Here is a 15,843-nt window from a genome sequence, read left to right on the forward strand (position 1 = left end):
CTCCTCAACGTCGAAGTCCACACGTAATCAAAAAGAAACAATTGCCGTCGATGTCGAGCGCCCGAACGTTGGGTCGGCGACGTGAACAGCAAAAGGGGTTATCGAACACAATCAAGAAACTAGTACCATCGTCGTCGAGCGCCCAAGCGTTTGGGTCGGCGGCGAGTCCGGCAGAGGGGGTGGCTGAGCGCGAGTGTAACTCGTCGGCAGCCGAGGGTTTGTTTCTTGAAGCAAAACTCAATTGAGCTAAATACGTTTATTTCATAGATGGGCAATTAATTACATAAAGGCTCTATTTATACTACTAAAAACCCTAACTTACCAAACAAGAAAATAATATATGGAAAGATTTGGTGAATCAAAGATAACTAATTAATTGGAATATGATTGTATCAAGTTGATACGTGTTTATTATTATTATTATTATTATTATTATTATTTAGTTTAGATATTATAGGGATTTAGCATATCTTTTTCTATATCTTTGTTTTCTTGTTCATTAAGTCAGTAGCATTATAAATAGGATAGACTGTTATCTTTTCTATTCATTCAATCAATATATGAAATTATCATTCTTTTGGCTCAATTGAGTAGCAAACAAGAAACATCTCCTAAGGTTGCCGACGAGGCTGATCTCGCGCTCAACCGCCCCTTTTTGCCGTCCAAGTCACGACCCAACGTTGGGCGCTCGACAACGACGACATCTCGTTTCTTGATTTTGTGTGGAAATCGACGTTAAGGAGGACGATCCTTAACAACTGGTGCTTTCATCCAGAGCTCAGCATCCTCCGTCTGCGTTCATCCATATCCCCAAATAAATCACCACCATTTCTACCGCAACCACGATTCAGTCCATCAACATGTCATATGACTACGTCGGCTATCGCCGTCGTCAATACGACTTCCCTCAGGCCACACAACCATTCCGTCCCTACCAGCCGGCCCAACCTCGCCGTGTAACCAGTTGGGACCCTCCGAGCAGCCGGGTGGAAGTACTCCGTCCGCCGTCGTGGCCTGATCCAGAATCACCCTACGTCTCACACCACTTGGATCCACCTGATCGTCGCCCACGGACGAGATACCAGCCCATCGGGTACCACGATCGCGCGCAAGACGCTTGGCCCCGACACCGCGGTGGCTACGTCGAGAGGGGTGGCCACCTATCTGATCGCGGAGATCATCAGACCCAATTAGGGTTTGATCGCTACCTGCCAACCCCAACACAGCGGCACCGCCCAACCTGCTGGGACCCACCGGCTCAACAGGAGGACCGCGGCTACCCGACCGTTGACCGGCCTCGACGCTCGGAGACGTGCTGGGACCGACCTCGCCCTCGGGAGGAGGTGAGAGCGCGAGTCCAGCCCGCCTCCCACCAGCCATGCTACTCCACCGAAAAGCCAACGCGGGACCTGTACAGTCAGCCCGCTCGTGTGACCAGTCAAACTCCAGAGCAGCCATGCCTGCCGCTAATACGGGTCTCCCAAGCGGAGAAGTCAGAACGGTCTAGGTTGGGTCTATGCTAGCACTGTCCCGAGAAATGGGTGATGGGACATGTGTGTAAACAACGCATTCTCTGTTATGCGGATGATGGGGAGGAGTTTGAGGAGAACATTCAAGATGAGAATTTAGCCAAAGAGAAAACTAATAGTACTCCCACGATAGGATTCGGTGATGATGTTCCCAATGACATTACCGATGTTCACAATGATGGCGCTCCTCTTGATGTTCCAAACAACGAGTCCCCTGGAGAGTTCGTCACGAACAAAGGGATTGTCATGAACGACAACAAGTCACTGCAAGTGCTCGTTGGGGTATATGATGAGAAGATTGGTGAAAAGGAGGAGACATTGCTAGAAGATAAAGAGAAGGATGGTTCTATTGGTGATTACACTGTTTTCCACGAAAGTGCTTGTGTCTATAAGGATTTGAATGTTGGTGATGTTACAAGTCTGAATCAACAATCAACATCGCTCGACGCCGATCCAAGGTTGATTCCTTTGCGAAATAGCACGCCGTGTTTGAGCATTCATGACTGTGTGGCAGAACTTTCCATTTTAGTGTTGAATTTGGACGACCACATTAGTCTACCTTTGTTGATTTTTTATGGAGGTGAAGAAGGGAGACGTTCAGCTGTTCGATGTGTGTTTGATCCAGGAGGAGTTGCCACGCCGAAGCTTCTGATTTCAACTCTCCTTTTTGCTTCGTGGTTCCCACCTTGAGGACAAGGTGGATTTTAACCGTGGGAGAGTTGATACGAGTTTATTATTAGTATTATTATTATTATTATTATTATTATTATTATTATTATTATTATTATTATTTAGTTTAGATATTATAGGGATTTAGCATATCTTTTTCTATATCTTTGTTTTATTGTTCATTAAGTCAGTAGCATTATAAATAGGATAGACTGTTATCTTTTCTATTCATTCAATCAATATATGAAATTATCATTCTTTTGGCTCAATTGAGTAGCAAACAAGAAACATCTTCTAAGGTTGCCGACGAGGCTGATCTCGCGCTCAACCGCCCCTTTTTGCCGTCCAAGTCACGACCCAACGTTGGGCGCTCGACAACGACGACATCTCGTTTCTTGATTTTGTGTGGAAATCGACGTTAAGGAGGACGATCCTTAACACCAACTGTCGTGGAGCAGCAAGATCAGGACGAGGAAGTGATACCGGACATGAAGGAGCAGCTGGTAAGGGAGAAGGATAGCTCGACGACGGCGAGGAAGTTGAGGCCGAGAGACAAGCTCAAGGCACCGACCAAATTCAAGAACTTCACCACCAAAAAGGCGTGAAGTTCATAACGTGGCAGCAGCTTTATTATTATGCTTTTCCTTGTTAATTTATTTTATTATTTATTTTGAGACATTAATTTATTTCCGTTGAGTCGGGCTAAAACTATAATTCCCCGTTCGGGTTTTCTTTGTTGGTTTTTTCCCGGATGTTTAGGTTAAGTCGAACCAACCCTAGGATCCTAGAAATATATAAATAAGCTATTTCATTAACATCCTTTTGTCAATGAAATATTTCGCCTAAAAGTTTTAGTGTTTCTCAAGTTAACAAACCTAAGGTGATACGGATGTTGTTGGAGGGGAGTGGTCTACAAGCGAGGAAAGAGGGAGGTCGTTTGGCCATCAAATCCGGAGGAATAGCGAGAAGATTTGGAAGTTAGGGCTAGCACAAATATCTCGGCGTTTGTTAATTCAATTCCTATCCTTCTTCAATTATTGTTATATTGTTATTTCAGTTCCTAGTTTAGTGTTAGCAATCCTCTATATATAGGGAGATAAATAGATGATAGAAGCATCTTGGAGGGATCAGTTATTGGACGAGTTTTTCTCGTAGGCCCCCTTCGTGAGGATTAGGCCTCTGTGGAGGATTTCCCTTTCTTGTTTTATCTTTTGTTCTTCTCATTCCAGATTCAATAAAGCCGAGTTCAATTTCCTAAAATTCTTGTGATTTCATTGTGGCAATTCATCAAATAGTTGGTGTGTGAGTTCAATGTGATACAATTCATCAAGCACAGCTCGTGCTCGCATCCGTTCGGCAGTTTTCACTCCTAACAATTGGTGCGGTGAACGTGGGTCAACTCTAGGGGCGATTCACGCCTAGACGGTTTGGAGAAGGCTACTGATGAACTCAAAGCCCAGTTCCAGCGGACGGACGAAAGGGTCTCGGCGTTGGAATCGAAACTCGACTCCTTGATAGTCGAAGTGCGCGCAGGTTTCGCGTCCCTCGATCCCAATTCCAAAACACCACCGGAGGACGGCGCGTCCTTTGAAAATCGGGAATCTAATTCGGTGTCTGCCGGCAACAAATCAACGTCGCCTATGCCTACCTTTGATGGCTCGGACGCCCTCGCATGGCTTGCACGGGCGGAGCAATATTTTTTTATCTCGGAAACCCCTTCCGAGAACCGGGTAGGCATCGCAATGATGGCTTTGGCAGGCGCTGCCCTCCCTTGGTACCAGTTGTTGCGACAGCGAGTTCCGGATCTGACGTGGACTCGGTTTGCAAGGGAGTTGATGAAACGCTTTGGCGGCAATGGGGCGTTGAATGAATATGAAGCATTCGCCGCAGTACCATCTCCTCCCCGTTCACCTACACTAGCAAAGGTGACAGCTCCGGTGTTGTCCTCTAGTCCGCCTACAACAGCCAAGGAGAACACTCTACACACCATCCAACAGCCCCTACCTATGCAGCAAATGTGCACACCCTTGACAATACAACAACCCATTCCACCTCCAGTTTTGGTGATTCTACCGTCTCCTCCTAGTCCACTTACACCAGCAACTCCACCTACACTAGCACTAGTGACAGCCCCGCTGTTGTCCACCTCCGGCCCTTACATTCTGCAGTTTCAATCTCTGTTCTCGTCCTTGCAGCGATGTTTAATTTCCGCTACCCACCAGTCCACACCTATGGCGGTTTCCTTTCGAGGATCTCTATTTTCATTGGCCGGCGCTCCATTCTCCTATCTGGTCATGCTGCGATTCCAACATATCGTTGGCAATCTTCTATGGTTCGATGCTCTGGCTACTACTCGAAAGCATGAGTTTGAACCTCCAACGGGCAGAGTGATGTATTTTGAATTTTAACAGAGCCTTGAGGACAAGGCTATTTCGAGAGTGAGGTAGTTGATACGGATGTTGTTGGAGGGGAGTGGTCTACAAGCGAGGAAAGAGGGAGGTCGTTTGGCTATCAAATCCAGAGGAATAGCGAGAAGATTTGGAAGTTAGGGCTAGCACAGATATCTCGGCGTTTGTTAATTCAATTCCTATCCTTCATCAATTATTGTTATATTGTTATTTTAGTTCCTAGTTTAGTGTTAGCAATCCTCTATATATATAGGGAGATAGATAAATAGATGATAGAAGCATCTTGGAGGGATCAGTTATTGGACGAGTTTTTCTCGTAGGCCTCCTTCGTGAGGATTAGGCCTCTGCGGAGGATTTCCCTTTCTTGTTTTATCTTTGTTCTTCTCATTCCAGATTCAATAAAGCCGAGTTCAATTTCCTAAAATTTTTGTGATTTCATTGTGGCAATTCATCAAATAGTTGGTGTGTGAGTTCAATGTGATACAATTCATCAAGCACAGCTCGTGCTCGCATAGTCTTCACTCCTAACATAAGGCTGTTGTCGGAACTCGAGTTCTGCGTTCAGCATCTCTTTTCTACTCCGAGAGGATAGTTTCCGGAGCTGTTATGGAAGACGTCCGTAACATTGTGCGATCGAGAGAAGCTAGAGTTTGGGAGAATAGAAAGATTTGTATTAAGTGATCATAATCATTTGTAAGATACATCTCTTTGGGAAAAGAACCAAACAAAGAAAAACCCATGAAATAGAAACGACTACCATCGACCAATAGTAACAGAAACCAACATCTCAGGTAATGGTAATTGTATGTTGCTGAGGCCTTGTGGTCACTCTTATTACAAATTTGGCTTTGATCCTCTTTAGCGTGGCTTCCGCTTCAATCATGTTGATTCTTTCATCAGGCGAAATGCCTAAACATTTCATTGCCAATTCAAACACAGATGTTATCTCACTCATCTTCATATCAAAATGTCGATCTCGTACCGGAAGCAAAGCAGGGGCTAACACTTGGATGATTTCATTTGCTAGCAATGCTTCACTCACCCACTCCTTCAAGCTCTTTTCCCCATCGAACATGTCATCTGTCGGCTTTTTTCTTGTGAACATCTCCAACAACATTATCCCAAAACTGTATACATCAGCACCCGTGGATACTTTTCCTTCCGACCCGTACTCTAATTACAAGTTTACAATTATAAAAAAACGTATTCATACATAGTAAAAAAAATTATTTTCTTATATAATCTTTTAAAAACATCACCTGGTGCTGCATAGCCGATTGTAGCAAGTGTTTTGGTGTGGACCATGGCTTCCCCCTCCTCAAAGAGCTTTGCAATACCAAAATCAGCAACACGAGCAGTCATATCTTCATCGAGCAACACGTTGCTTGGCTTTATATCGCAATGCACAATGGGGAAAGTATTACCGTGATGAAGGTACTCCAGAGCTAAAGCAACATCAATTGCGATATTCAACAATTGTAGAATATCTCCACAATAACCATTCGAGTATAACCATTTCTCCACACTTCCATTTGGCATGATTTCAAGAATCAAGGCTTTGAATTCCATGTTGGTACAACAACCGATAATCCGAACTAAGTTCCTATGTCGAATGGTGCTTAGTATTCTACTTTCAGTTTCGAAACTCTTGTTACCTCCTTCCAGCTCTATATTGAACACCTTCACCGCAAAATTCAGTCCATCATCAAATAACCCTCTAAAAACTGAGCCAAAGCTTCCCCTTCCAAGGAGATTCGTCTCGCTAAAGGAATCCGTTGCTCGTGATAGTTCGATGTATGAGATTATTCTCCAAGGATTACCTAACGAAGTCGAAACTTGAGTTCTCACTTTTACAAGCTTCCATCGTCTTATGTGAATAACTACAATGATCACTATAGCCATAGCTGAAACAAGAGGAGGCAAAATGTACTTCATTAATCGAGCAACACTCTTCGATTTGGATCCTCCATCAACTTCTGGACAAGGCGGCACTTCAAATCTTGCTGGTCCGCAAAGAGCTGAATTGTGCACAAATGATAGAGCGGTGAAGTTGGAAAAACAGCTTCCATTTGGAATTTCCCCTTCCAATCTATTGTAAGATACATTGAAATACTCCAAGAATTTGAGATCTTGTAAAGATTTGGGTATCATTCCAGTAAAATTGTTATTTGACAAATCCAGTGTTGTCAAGCCTTTCATATTTGCCAGTGATTGAGGAATGGATCCTCCAAAGTTATTGTTTGACAAAATTAGGTAATCTACTGATGGGCAACGGCCGATGGAGCTGGGAATATCACCGGAAAATAGATTAAAGGATAAATCTATTCCGTTGATTACCTTCAAGTTTCCAACTTGAGGTGAAATCTGACCGCTCAAATAGTTCGAGGACAAGTTTAGAAAGACGAGGTCTTTCAGATTCCATAAATTGGAAGGTAAGGTGGAATTCAACTTGTTTGATTCAAAGGAAACCATTCTCAGCGATTGCATTCCACCCAAACATTCTGGAATTGGACCTTTGAACTCGTTGTTGCTCATGTACAGCTCTACCAAAGAACTCATCTCACAAAACTCGAGCGGGATTGATCCTTGCAACTGATTTTCATAAAGGGATAATCTCCCAAGTTTCTTCAAATTTCCCATCGTTGCTGGAATTGATCCACTCAACTGATTATTATGTAGTTCGATATCAATCAAACTGGCCAAGTTTCCTATTTCAGAGGGAATGACCCCTCTGATACCTGCGTCGTGCACCAGGAAAATCTCAAGCGATTGGGATAGATTTCCTATGGAATTTGGGAGAGCACAACCCAGTAGTGGATTTCCTGATATTTCAACAACCTCTAGGTGCTCGGAATTCGTTAATGAAGAGAGAAACTCCATTTCTCGAGTTGCGCTCAAGCTATTTATGCTGAGTAAAAAGCTGGTCAAGAGCCTTAAACTAGGAAAACTGGGAATGAAGCCGGTAAATGAATTATCTAGCAAGAATAATTCTTCAAGTTGAGAAGCATTGTTGATAGAGGCAGGAATTGGGCCACTGAGTTTGTTAGAATGTAAATGGAGGTTTTGGAGATTGGGAAGTGAAAGCCCTATATTTGAAGGAAGAGTACTTGAAAAGTTGTTCCATGAAAGGTCTAATAGTTGCAAGGTTGTTATGTTGAAGAGACCATGTGGGATAGAGCCAGATAAGGAATTACCTGACATAAGGATACCATTTAGGTATACCAAATTAGAAAGCTCACCTGGTAATTCACCTGACATAGGAAACATTTCTTTGGTAAAATTTAAACTAAGTGCCTATTGCAGTTTTTCAAAAAAAATAATATAGTGTTGTTTTTTGAATTCAAATCTAACATTTAAAATTTAAATGCACTATTTCTAAAAATATTTATTTACATACAGTATTATACTTCGGATGACATGAGTTTTAATGTCATCTGAAGTATGATTAATAAATTTTCAGAAACTTATAATAATATTCTTTTGAGTTCAAGGATTTAAAAGATGCAAGCCAACTAAATTTCAATTAGAAAACATGCCTGTCAATTGATTAATCTCAAAGTTTAGCACTTCTAGGGAGGTAAGGTTCCCAACTTGCTTTGGTATTCTACCTGAAATGGAAATATAATTATATACATTAAAAGAACTAATTTAAGAATTAATTGCGAGATGATACATACCTTTGAGTTTGTTTCTCCATATATGCAAATCCTTAAGCATGCTCAAACTTCCAATTTCACTCGGGATTTGGCCGCTGAATTTATTGAGTTGCAATTGCAGGAGCTCAAGCTCTTTGCATTTGCTTATGTTTCTTGGAATTTCCCCATCAAGTTGGTTCCTATAGACAGTGAATTCTCTTAATCTTGGAGTATTACTGCATATGTTGTTTGGTAGCTTTCCTGATAGCATATTAAATCCCAAATTGACTGACATCAACGAAGAAATGTTGAAGACAATATATGGTATGGATCCCTCCAACTCATTGCTTCCTAAACTAACACTTTCCAGGAAAGAAAGCCCAACAATCTCCTCTGGGATGTTTCCATCGAGAATATTGAAGCTCAAATTCAGATTCTGAAGCCTCGAAATATTGAATAGAGAAGAAGGGATTCTGCCTGATAATACGTTGTCCGACAAATCCATGTGTCGGAGCTGGGATAAGGCTCCGAACCATGATGGAATCTCTCCGGTGAAGTTGTTAGCTGCGACGTTTATCTCTTCCAAACGTCGCAACTTAGACAGCTCAGATGGCAAGACTCCTGAGAAAATGTTGGAGCTGATGTCTAAAACTCGAAGAAACGTTAAGTTTCCGAGATGTGGAGGGATGGTGCCTCGGAGCCCGAAGGTGGAGAGGTTAAGGGAAGTAACCCTTTGGTGTTTGGAGCCACAAGAGACACCAATCCATCCACAAATGGGAGTGTGAATTGACCAATTTTTATGCAAGATGGTATAAGAGTCGGAAACAATGGAGTTTTTTAAGACAGTGAGAGAGTGTTGATCGGTGGTGAGATTGAAGAGTGGTGTTGAAGTTGTCAGGGAAATGTAGTTTGATATCAACACCGAAACACCAAAATAAAGCATGTAAATCTCCATGAATGGTTTCATGTGATGATAGGTTTTTTTGTGTAACAATTGAGGGTATATGTTAAGGATGAACTCCTTAACCTCGATTAGATTCCTCCGTGAGGTCGCGGGAACGTTTGCCCGTCGATCGCACACGACAAGAACTAGGATCAATTCCTCCGTGAAGTCGCGAGAATCTTTGCCCGACGATCAACGACGATAGGAACTAGGGTTTTGGGATTGTAGAAGAAAGGAAGGTTTTGTGATTGTAGAAGAAAGGAAAATAGCGTGAATTATCTTATTTCTTGATCGAAATAGAAGAATACAATATCTCCTATTTATAAGACTACTCTGACTTAGGGAATAAGAAATAAAGATACTAAGAATATATGGAAAGATATGCTAAATCAATACTAAACTAAATAAGAGAGATTTGGGGATATTCGTAGAGATATTCTACGTATCAATATAGAAATTGATGAAAAGTAAAATGTGGGAGAAATGTAAAGATTGCATTGTGATTGACTTATTATTTTTCTCAATGATTGGGCCACCTTTTATAGACTCTAATGAAAATATATTCTAATTCTACAAGTATTTCCTTGATTATTTGATTTTATATAATCTTTAATTGATTTCCTTCATTATTTTTTATCATATTTTCATTTCTTAATTTCTTTGTTCTCCAATTAATTGACTTCTCCATTCCAACAAAATGACTATATATACAGAAGGAAAGGTTCAATTTTTTTAAAAAAAATTAAAGGTGGAAGTGTAGAATCTGAGTGAAAATGCATTTACATGTTCAATATGGTTAGATCAATTTGATTCCAAACTTGACAAGGACTTAAGTGCTTTTATAATTATATAGCCATCACGTTAGAGGATTGGAGATAAATTATCTACACCCTACTTTTGAATTTATCAACTCTAATAATCAATTTGATTCCAAACTTGTAACTTTCAAATTTCAGAATTTAAAGCATACACATGTGCCGTGTGATGACCGCAGCCTGGAGTTTAAATCGTTATAACTAAACTCAAGAATTATGGCCTCTAATAAATACATTAATTTATTATTGTCAACGCGTCTTGTAGCTTAGAAAATATACAAAAAAGCAAATATTGTATATACATACTAGAAATTCCTGAACACCTAATTAAAAGCAATTCATGAAATATGGAAAACCAGTAAATTGCTCGAGATTATTATTAATATTTGAGATAAGTAAATATTGGATTTGTAATACTTTTAAATTTGAAACAAAAGATCATGAAACAAAAGAACTTCCACTTGTAGGGTTAAAGAGGTTCATTATCGATTTGGACCCGTCATAACATATTGAAAATGAGTCACTTATCCTCTTAAAAAACCTCATAAGGAGAACAGTTATCCATACTTATAAATAAAATGAACTAGTATTATGAACATATCAATATTACATACTCCCTCCGTCCACCATTTAAAGAGCCATTTTGACTCGGCACAGATTTTAAAAAATTGTTTGACTTTGTGAAGAACAGTAAATGGAGAAAGTGAGTGGAATGTGGGACCCATTTAAAGTATTAGTTTTATATTAAATTGTAAGTATAAAAAGTTGGTGGGATGTGAGATCTACATACTAAAAGTGAAATAAAGTAAATGATTCTATAAATCATGGGAAACCAAAATGACTAAATAGTTCTTTATACCATGGTCTGAGGGAGTGCTTGACTAAAGGAGACCGTATTTAACAACACTTTCATTCATTATAACAGTATTTATATCTGTAAAAACAATTACTCATACTCCTATCATTTTTAGTCGAACATAATTAGACAAAGTGCTTCGCACTAAAAAATAAAAACATATTTTAATAAAATTTACACTTGTTAAAATATGAATCCAAGCCCCCTAGCTCAAGTGGTTGAGGAGGGTGGCAAGGATACCGCGCCATCCTGGAACTCGAGACCTCCAGGATGGCGCAACTTGGGATTAATTTCTCCTGTGGGCCTAAACAAGGCTTGTTGCCTTGGGGCTTTGCAAGCTTACGGGCCTGGACCCGTCTGGGGGAGGCAGGCTAGTTCATGCGGCCACGAGGGATTGGGGGAGGTTAGTTCGCTTGTCAATGTATCTCGAACTCGGAAAAAAAAATATGAAAAAAAAATATGAAAAAAAATATATGATAGGAATTTGCAGTAGGCTTATTATTATCAAGGTTTTGGGCCATTGAAGATTTGTAAGCCCCACTTCCAAATTGGGCCTCTAAATATTCCGTATACCCATTTCCCAATCCGGGTCAAGTCGATTCGGGTTCGGTACTATCCAATAATCGACGGATATATTCAATCCATTGGAAAAACGGAGCTCTCAATTCACTGGCACTGCAGTCGCCGGTGAACACCGCCGAATCCGACACACCCGGCCCGCCTCCAGTTTCCACCACCATCGCCGGACTCAGCTCTTCAGCTACCGCCACTGATCGCGCTTCAGGTTAGTTGTTTGCCTCGAATTTTGGTAATGTAGAGAGCTCGAATTTCTTTCTTTTTGGCGTTGTTTGAGTTATTGTGGCTGCCTGAGTAATTCTGTAGTCGATTTGTGGAAGTGCTGGTTGTTTGCTGCATTTGTAGTTGAGAAATCGCCATTCACTGCACATAACTTGTTCGATGATATGCTTGTTCAGGTTTTCGCATGATTTTTTTTTTAAAATTATGGTTATCCGATTATTGTAGTTGAATCTGTTTAACCGAATATTGTCAATTTTGAATGAAAAAAACTTTGATGCTACAGTTGATTATCGTTTTAATTGATTTATGAGACGATCTCAATCATTATAGCACGCATATAAATTATTATTATAAATTATTTCGTAAATAATAAATAGAGTTAATGCCTATCGCCTAACTTTGAATAATAAATCATACACCCAACTACTTCAGTTTCCCTCTTCTTTTGCAACCTCACTTTCATTTCATCCGTGGGTTCTCGCAGTTCAACTCGATTTTAGGTAATTTGACTTTTTTTTTCTTTGCAAACAATTCTTGATTTCTTGTACTAGCTGGGCTTTTCTTTTCTGGGTTCAAATGAATTTTTGGAACATTTGGTTGTTTGACTTTTGATTTTTTTTAAAAAAAATTAGGTTGTTGTATGATTGTATCTGCCAATGTATGCATTTGAGAATTGTTTGGTGAATTGTCGGTTAACTTATTCTGCGGTTTCGGTAGCTTGATTCCATTGAATTATCAGTTTCAGCTTTCTGTGGTTCTTGTTGGTTTCTCTGATGGCATAATTGACCTACTATTTTCTTGTAACTGTTTATCTGTAAGTTTAATTATTAGTTTGGAGTTTTTGATATTGTGATCCCTTAATCCTTTGCCACACTGTGGAAATTTTAACCTAGGAAAATTGGTAAATCACTTCTTGTTTGTAGGAAATAATGCATATCTTGACTGCTTATTCTTCGAATGTTTGTAATCTTATAGAATAAGAAGTCATGGACTGTTCAAAATGACACTGATAATTGCAGATAATAGAACCAGCTCTCAATATTTCTGGATATTTATGTTATCTTTGTTGAAACATCGAGAGGGTCAGCAATCTTTCTTTCTCTGCATTTTTCCTGTTTATTGGATGGAAAATCTGTTCATCTCTTTATCAAAGAGTATGTGGTTTTTAGTTGAATAGAATAGACTTTGCTAAGGTAGAATGTATTGTTACTGTTTTTCTTTTTTTACTCGTCCTGTATGAATAAGAGATTGAAATGGCACCCACCACCCTGTATCTCTCCTTATTCAGCTGAGAAATGTGTGAATACATCTTTTCTAGTTGTAGTGTTGACTAAATCTTTCTTTTTAAGCTTTTTTTCTGCCTAACACAAGCCATGTCTCAATGACAATGTCGAACAGGATATGGCACACGTAGAACCTGAGAATGCAGACATGAATCTGTATCAAGTAAATAGTTTTGTGAGGAGACCTCATATCCTGCTTGCTGCCAGTGGAAGTGTCGCTTCAATAAAGTTTGCTAATCTTTGTCATTGTTTCTCCGAGTGGGCGGAGGTGAAAGCTGTTGCTACCCAGGCGTCTCTCCATTTCGTAGACAGGGTAGCTCTTCCCAAAGATGTAGATCTTTACACTGATGAGGATGAATGGTCGAGTTGGAAAAAGATAGGTGATAATGTGCTCCATATTGAGTTGCGTAAGTGGGCTGATATCATGGTCATCGCACCTTTGTCTGCCAATACACTTGCCAAGGTAAGCCACTGTGTAGGCTGTTTAAATTTATTTGTTAACATCTCAATCCACCCATTACTAACGATAGGCTTCTTAAAGAATCTTGTTACACTTCTGGTTATTTTTTTAACTGATAAACAGCAGGCTACTTCCACATTGAATGATCATTTGGGAAAAAGATTTAACTTTTTTTGGCATAGACTGTTGATAAAAGTAAAATGACCATATGTTTTTAATTCGAATGATTGGGAGCTCATTGTAGGCTATGGATAGTTCTTAAGAATACAAGTATTTTTTCAAGATATCTGTCATATCTTTCTTACAATAGTTAATTATACTTTACGTCCATATCTTTGGTCAAATTCCAAAAATAGCTGTAATTTGAAAAAAATAGAACAAAACCCGACCTTTTGATAAAGTTGCAAATAAAGCCCAAGCCTATATTTTTGGGGCTCAATATTCAGACGTGGAAGGCCTGAAATCGACATCATCTTGATGCTTGGGTAGAACATACAATTCCACATTGGTTTTGGGCCTTCTACATGAGAATTCCAAGTCTGTTGCAACTTTTACGAAAGGTCAGTTTTTCGATTATTTTGAGGGTCAAACCATTTTTGCAATTTGGCACGAAAGTGTTGTTAACTAACCTTTGTTCGACTTTTTTTTTCCTTTTCATCCTAAATAGATTGCCGGAGGTTTATGTGACAACTTGTTGACCTGCATTGTCCGGGCATGGGACTACAATAAGCCAATGTTCGTAGCGCCAGCCATGAACACCCTCATGTGGGACAACCCTTTCACTGAACGCCATCTCATGGCGATAGACGATCTTGGTATCTCACTTATCCCCCCAGTGAAGAAGAGGCTGGCCTGTGGAGACTATGGCAATGGCGCAATGGCTGAGCCTTCCCTAATATACTCCAATGTAAGACTTTTCTATGAGTCTCGAGAACAATCCAGTGGTTGCAATGTTTAGTCTGATATATCGCATCCATTTCAATGTGGAAATACTGTCTCGAGTTTATTAGGTGATGAACAATCTCTTACTTGTGGTGCGGTTTATCAAAACTGTAATCTGTTAATTAGGAATTTAGTGTGTGCCATTCGAAATCGTGTGCTTATGTTGTTAGAATGTTCTCTACTTGCCACAGTTATTCGAGAGATTTAGATTCATATTGTCAAAAGGCATAGGCCATAGATTGATTTTATATGATTTTTCATGTGTGATGCATATCTATCTGCTGTTGTGATGCAGTTTCCATTAATTTGTTCATTTGAATCTTAGGTAACATTTTTAGCTAACTTTTATCTATCATGCCTTCCATCAAATTGAATATTTTTAAAGGCATATATTGCAGTTTTGTTCCAGAATTTGTCTCTTAATGTGGATAAATCATAAATATATGGAATGGTTTTTGTCGTTAAAAATTAGTACAAAAAATGGATGTTTCCTTTATATTTTTGGCCTAAGCAAAAAATTTAAAAACCCAAAGCATGTTTTGTTCAAAGATTTTGTTCCAATATGAACAAATGGGCCAGCCCACATCTTGCCTTCAAAAAAATGTCCCCTTTTGTCATTATTATGCAACTCTAACATAGTAATATCAATTTAATTTGGTTGTTATTCACTCATTTGTTCCAAATGCTCTGATTTTAGGCCTAAATTCCTGCAAATCTTGTTGAAATGTGTTGCGTTCAAATCTTGTTTACATATGTTGAAATCTGTTTTAACTAGTATAGTATTGAGGTAACTCACTATATATTTTACTCCCTCCGTCCACCTTTGATTAAGTGTCTCAAGTTTCTTTTTCGTCATTTCACAGTTAAGTGTCTTCCTTACTCTTTACTACTACTACTTTACTCTTCAAAGGACTTATCACATTAGGCAATACCTAAGATTTTCAATGCCAACAAATATTTATATATCTACATGCATTTCGTAATTGCAGGTAACAACTTTTTTGGCCTATATACATATGAACCATGCATGCATCGAATATTATGAACTTTGCCATATGTCCATTTCTTAGTCCAAGGGAAAAGAATCAAAGAAATATATACTTATAGTGATTAAGACACTGGTTAACGTATAGTTTGTCTTATTCATGTATATGGTAATCGATTTATACCCCAAGAAATCATACAACTTTGTCCTCATCTAAACCCAAGGTCACAGAGGTGGGGACGCTGGGCCGGGCCGGGCGGCCCACAAGAACATCCATCAGGTCACCGCCCAAGATTATCCACTTTGTGACAAAGTTGGACACCAAGTTCCTTAATCACAACTAATAAAGAACACGTATATATGACATTCTTAAAATTATTTTCAAGTTGTTGCCAAGGTGGGACACCACACTAAACCTAACACTGTCTTTTTTGAAGTTTTATGGACCCTCGAATTTGTAAAAAGACAACCAACTCACCTAAATGTCAATGCCGGATTAATACAAAACAACATATGATAA

At 39.5% G+C, this 15,843-nt stretch overlaps 2 protein-coding genes across 3 annotated transcripts; one reads left to right on the top strand and one right to left on the bottom strand.

Annotated features, from left to right (window-relative positions):
- Positions 1–5,393: 5,393 nt before the first annotated feature.
- On the bottom strand, positions 5,394–9,196 carry LOC121780091 (probable LRR receptor-like serine/threonine-protein kinase At3g47570). The gene is made up of 5 exons (XM_042177613.1): positions 8,284–9,196; positions 8,143–8,214; positions 7,846–7,857; positions 5,866–7,800; positions 5,394–5,779 (listed from the first exon to the last, which is right to left on the bottom strand). Exons 1-5 carry the CDS (start codon positions 9,194–9,196, stop codon positions 5,394–5,396), a joined length of 3,318 nt encoding a protein of 1,105 aa, XP_042033547.1.
- A 2,286-nt stretch (positions 9,197–11,482) lies between these two features.
- On the top strand, positions 11,483–14,586 carry LOC121780037 (probable phosphopantothenoylcysteine decarboxylase). 2 transcript variants are annotated; one of them, XM_042177557.1, is made up of 3 exons: positions 11,483–11,639; positions 13,052–13,399; positions 14,064–14,586. In XM_042177557.1, the coding sequence occupies exons 2-3, from the start codon at positions 13,055–13,057 to the stop codon at positions 14,352–14,354; spliced, it is 636 nt and encodes a 211-aa protein (XP_042033491.1). In that variant the 5' UTR covers positions 11,483–11,639; positions 13,052–13,054; the 3' UTR covers positions 14,355–14,586. The 2 variants fall into 2 exon arrangements, with proteins under 2 accessions (XP_042033491.1, XP_042033492.1); XM_042177558.1 differs by lacking the exon at positions 11,483–11,639 and adding an exon at positions 12,066–12,153.
- Positions 14,587–15,843: the final 1,257 nt, after the last annotated feature.

The sequence above is a fragment of the Salvia splendens genome, chromosome 19 (assembly GCF_004379255.2).
Source record: "Salvia splendens isolate huo1 chromosome 19, SspV2, whole genome shotgun sequence".
NCBI lineage: Eukaryota > Viridiplantae > Streptophyta > Magnoliopsida > Lamiales > Lamiaceae > Salvia > Salvia splendens.